Here is a 5,363-nt window from a genome sequence, read left to right on the forward strand (position 1 = left end):
TGCTTCAATTCATGGGGTCACAAAGAGTCAGACATGACTGAGTGACTGAACTGAACTGAACTAAGTGATTCTTATGATCAAGCACTTTTTTTATAAACTACCGTTAATCACCATTAAAATAAAGTATAACGAATGTTAAACATTCTATTTTAAAGATAATTAACACTTGTTTTGCATATGTAATTTTTTTAAGTAAAAATTTCTATTTTATGAAAAAGGTAGTACACACACACATGCTAAAAACAATTCAAAAACAAATAAATTAAGCCCCTTTCCCAGGCTTTGGTTTTCAATTTTTACCTTCTCTCAATGACAACCCTGTTACCAAAATGCACATGCAGAAATATTCTATACCTAGATAAGTATGCTGATGTGTGTGTGTGTGTGTGTGTGTGTGTGTATGGCTACTTATCTTTTTCAAAAGTATGCCTCATTCATTCATTTATTAATATATACGCAATGGTATAGATCTTGACTACTGCCTAGTTTGTTACATGCTAAGTTTGGTAAGAGATGGTAAACACTGGTTCAGAGATGGGAGGGAAGGCAGAGGAAATGAAAGTCAGCTGGTTGGGTGCATTATATATAGTAACCAACCACAGATCCCACTAAAAGGTGTTTAGAATACTCTGGGCTTAAGAGATGGTAAACACTGGTTCAGAGATGGGAGGGAAGGCAGAGGAAATGAAAGTCCACTGGCACTAAGAACCTGCCTGCCAATGCAGGAGACGTGAGAGATACAGGTTCTAACCCTGGGTCAGGAGAATCCCCTGGAGGAGGGAAGGCATGACAACCCACTCTGGTATTCTTGCCTGGAGAATCCCAAGGACAGAGGAGCCTGTCGGGCTACAGTTCATAGGGTCACAAAAAGTTGGACACTGCTGAAGTGACTTAGAATATTCTACTCCAAACCTTCTTGGGACTTCTTGGAAGATCTTCCTCTTCAGAAATTCCTTTATTAGTGTTACTCACTTTTTATTCTTCTTAATTAGACATTCATATTTTAAGACTCTAGGATTATCTAACATCTTACCTTCTATCTTTGAGATGCAGTTTCCATCTAATGTGAGCTCTTCCAAGTTAACACAAGATTCCAAGCCTTCCATTTTAGTGAGATTATTGTTGCTGAATGAAGCCCATTTCAAATTTTCCAGTTTTTCTAAATTTGTGATTTCAAAAAGATGTTGCCCATCTAAATTTAAGGCAGTTATCTGTAGAATGATTCACTTTATATGTTATTTCTGAATCATATCAAAATTCACTGTTATAAAAAGGCTAATGAAATAATTCAAATGTGGTAACATCAAAAAAAATTTCCTTTAGGAACTAAAGACATGGCAAAGCTCTTAATTTACATAAAAGTAAAATTTTGATTACTTTTTGAGATTATAACTCAAAGAGGGACTTAGATGGTTTTATAGAAACTGAGCTGTGCCAGTCAGCTTCCCAGTAGTGAAGGACTTGGCTCAGCTGCTGGGAGTGCTATTGGCAGAAAGCCTTCAACTGTCAGTCCCTTCAGGGACAGCATCAGCTGCAGAGAGCAGCCTTGCTCAAGGTCATGCCCCTTCCCAGGTTGGCACCTACCCAATGATGAAGGGAAAGAAGGGCCTGGCCTTCTCAGCCCAACTTAGGACAGATTTAAAGGGCCATTGCTATTCCAGAACTGCCCACAGGGTCAGCTAAGACTATAACTGAGCCAGCATCACAGCTAAATATCTCTGTATCCTGTAATAAAATCAATGGCACTAATATCTTCCATTTTCAAGGGTCAGATTCTCTTAACTCAGTTTCTACCTTTGGCAAGAGGTTACATGCTGCTTTATGAAGAAGCTGTGGATGTTCCATAACATTTTTCCTTAGTTTTGGGTGAATTCTGACTAGTTCCCCTATTCCCTTGCCAGGATTCCTGATTCTTTTTATCTTACCATCCAAACTTTTGACTTGGTCTCTGGCTCTGAGCTTTAAAGTCCTCTTGTTTATTACCCATTGGTTTTGTAGTGTACCTTAATCCTAAATTCCTGTGCTAGAGTGACCACTGTTGAGGTCTCAGTTCAGTTCAGTCACTCAGTCGTGTCTGACTTTTTGTGACCCCATGGACTGCAGCATGCCAGGCTTCCCTGTCCATCATCAACTCCCAGAGCTTGCTCAAACTCATGTCCATCACATCAGTGATGCCATCCAACCATCTCAGCCTCTGTTATCCCCTTCTCCTCCTGCCTTCAATCTTTCCCAGCTTCAGGGTCTTTTCTAACGAGTCAGTTCTTTGCATTAAGTGGCCAAAGTATTGGACTTTCAGCTTCAGTATCAGTCCTTCCAAAGAATATTCAGGACTGATTTCCTTTAGGACTGACTGGTTGGATCTCCTTGCAGTCCAAGGGACCCTCAAGAGTCTTCTCCAACACCACACTTCAAAAGCATCAATTCTTCAGTGCTCAGCTTTCTTTACAGTCCAACTCTCACATCCATACATGACTACTGGAAAAACCATAGTTTGACTAGATAGACCTTTGTCGGCAAAGTGATTTCTCTGTTTTTTAATATGCTTTCTAGGTTGGTCATAGCTTTTCTTCCAAGGAGTAAGAGTCTTTTAATTTCATGGCTGCAGTCACCATCTGCAGTGATTTTGGAGCCCAAGAAAATAAAATCTTTTACTGTTTCCATTGTTTCCCCATCTATTTGCCATGAAGTGATGGGACCAGATGCCATGATCTTAGTTTTTTTAATGTTGAGTTTTAAGCCATCTTTTTCACTCTCCTCTTTCACTTTCATCAAGAGGTTCTTTAGTTCCTTCCTCTTTGCTTTCTGCCATAAGGGTGGTGTCTTCTACATATCTGAGGTTATTGATATTTCTCCTGGCAATCTTGATTCCAACTTGTTCTTCATTCAGCCCGGCATTTCACATGATGCACTCTGCATACAAATTAAATTACAGCCTCGATGTACTCCTTTCCCAGTTTGGAATCAGTTGGTTGTTCCATATCCAGTTCTAACTGTTGCTTCTTGACCTGCATACAGATTTCTCAAGAGTCAGGTCAGGTGGTCTGGTATTCCCATCTCTTTAAGAATTTTTCACAGTTTGTTGTGATCTACACAGTCAAAGGCTTTGGCATAGTCAATAAAGCAAAAGTAGATGTTTTCCTTGGACTTTCTAGCTTTTTCTATGACCCAATGGATGTTGGCAGAGATCGAATTCGATCTCTTCCTCTGCCTTTTCCAAATCCAGTTGAACATCTGGAACACTGAGGTCTAGCCCTGATGTCTAGCCCTGTGACACAGCTAGTCACAACTTGACTTCTCTTTCAATTTTAATTTGTCTCTCCCAGTTTTCTGCCCATTACCTATCTGTACCCTCTTTATGACATAAAGGGCAAAGCTGACTAAAATCAACTGAACTTAAGATATTTACATTAAGTTTAATAGAATTGCTTTTACCTTCAAGTACCAATTTCCACTCATATGTGAATGTGGTCCTAACTTTGAAGTCTGTGTCAGAATTTTGGCAGAAGGCCATATGCTGAGAATCCGTGGTCTCTCTTCTTTAGTACTAGAATGCCGTAAGAGAGAGAACTAATAAGACAAAAAAACACATGATGAATAAGGAAATATTATGTAAAGGTCCATTTATATATAGTTAAAAGAACTGTCTCTTAGATGGCTGGCCCAATGAATAAAATATGACATTTTCTATGTCTTAAAGTGTTTTCAGTAACTTGATGTACTTTAAATCATATATCTCGCTCATTTTTTATCAGTTATTTAACCATAATAAAATAATATTTATAAAACTGTGAAATGATTATTATAATACAAACACCATGTAATTCATCCATGGAGCCAGTTTAAGAGCTAGAATATTCCTACTACCCTAGAAGCTCCCTGTGTGTCCCATCCTAATCTTTTTTCTCTGCTGCTCAGAAGCCATCACTCATCTCAAGTGAATCAATCAATTCTCTTATGAAGCAATCAAATAATCTCAAAATTTGTATCTACCATTACTTGTTTTCTTTATAGACCTATGTTTATATCCATAAATAAAATATTAGTCTTACACATATTTGAACTTTGTGAAAATTTAATAATATTTGTATTCTTCTGTAACTTGTTTTGCTCAACATTGTATCTATGAGATTCTGTAGCTGTAGTTTATTCATATGTCATTGTTATATAGTATTTCCTTATCAAAGTCAATGAACACTGAGCTGATTTCAGGGTTTTTTGCTATCATAAACACTGCTGTTATGAATATTCTTGTGCATGACTCTTGGTACACATATGCAAGAGTATCTTTGGAGTATATAACTTGCTGGGTTTAGGGTATGTATATATTCAGCTTTACTAGATAGGGTCAATTTGTTTTCCAAAGTGGTTACACCAATTGTAATAACTTTTATTTCAAATCTTTGCTAAAACTTGGTATTGTCAAGAGTTTTTTTTTTTTTTCCCCTAATAGTGGCCATAAATTGGTAGATCATTAAAGTTTTAATGTTTATTTTCTTGAGTATTAATATGGTAGAGCATCTTTTCCTAAGTTGTTTGGCTGTTTTGATTTCCTCTCTAGTGAAGTGTCTGTTTAAATCTTTTGCTCATTTTTCTATTTCATTGGTTGTCTTTTTCCTAATACATTTTGGATATATAAAGAATTGTGTAATTTTGTCTAATTTTATCTACTTTTGTCAATTAGATATGTTGCAAATTTCTTTTCCCAGTATATAGCTTGTCTTTTGACTTTCTACCCTTTGAGGATTAGATGTATTAATTTTAAGAGAGACAAATCCAATCTTTTATAGTTTATGCTCTTTATTTCTTACATAGTAAATTCTTCCCTAATTCAAGGTTATAATGATAATTTCTGATCTTTTCTTTTAAAATATTTTGGTTTTGCTTTTTGCAGTGAAACCTTAATGCACTTATCCCATTACCTGCGGGGAGCGAGCTCCGCCCCTGGCAAAGGTCATGAGGAAGGAGGCTTGGCATACACAAAGGCGGGATCAAGCCTCAGGAGTCTCCCTGGAAATTCTCGAGCAATCTACCCCCAAAACCAGAGTCTGCCTACTTTCTGCTTTGTGCTTTCACCTGTCCCCCACTACCTCTCTCTGAAAAAAGAGTTAGCTTACAGCTCCAGTTAATAATTCCTGGGTGTGACAGTGTTTCAACCTACAAACTCCCTTGGAAGTCCTCTAGCCTGCCTGAATAGGTTTTTCCGGCCACATGTGATTGCTCAGAGCCTCCAAACTGTGAGAGGCATGAGATGTTCTAAACTGTCTAAATACAGATTCCTTTGAGCAGTCAAAAGATTGATTAGAAATTGTATTGGTGAAGGGATTTTCACCTGTTGGGCCAATATTTGCTGCTAAGTCTCCATA

The 5,363-nt window shown here is 37.6% G+C and overlaps 1 protein-coding gene across 1 annotated transcript in view; it reads right to left on the minus strand.

Annotated features, from left to right (window-relative positions):
* LOC104994251 (leucine-rich repeat-containing protein 9) overlaps positions 1-5,363 on the minus strand; it is a 160,912-nt gene that overhangs the window by 80,792 nt on the left and 74,757 nt on the right. Inside the window, exons 20-21 of the mRNA XM_010847764.1 lie at positions 3,433-3,567; positions 1,034-1,211 (exon numbers count right to left, since the gene is read on the minus strand). Coding sequence (XP_010846066.1) covers positions 1,034-1,211; positions 3,433-3,567 — 313 coding nt within the window. The remainder of the gene's footprint in view (positions 1-1,033; positions 1,212-3,432; positions 3,568-5,363) is intronic.

The sequence above is a fragment of the Bison bison genome, unplaced genomic scaffold, assembly GCF_000754665.1.
Source record: "Bison bison bison isolate TAMUID 2011002044 unplaced genomic scaffold, Bison_UMD1.0 scf7180017864254, whole genome shotgun sequence".
Classification (NCBI taxonomy): Eukaryota; Metazoa; Chordata; class Mammalia; order Artiodactyla; family Bovidae; genus Bison; species Bison bison.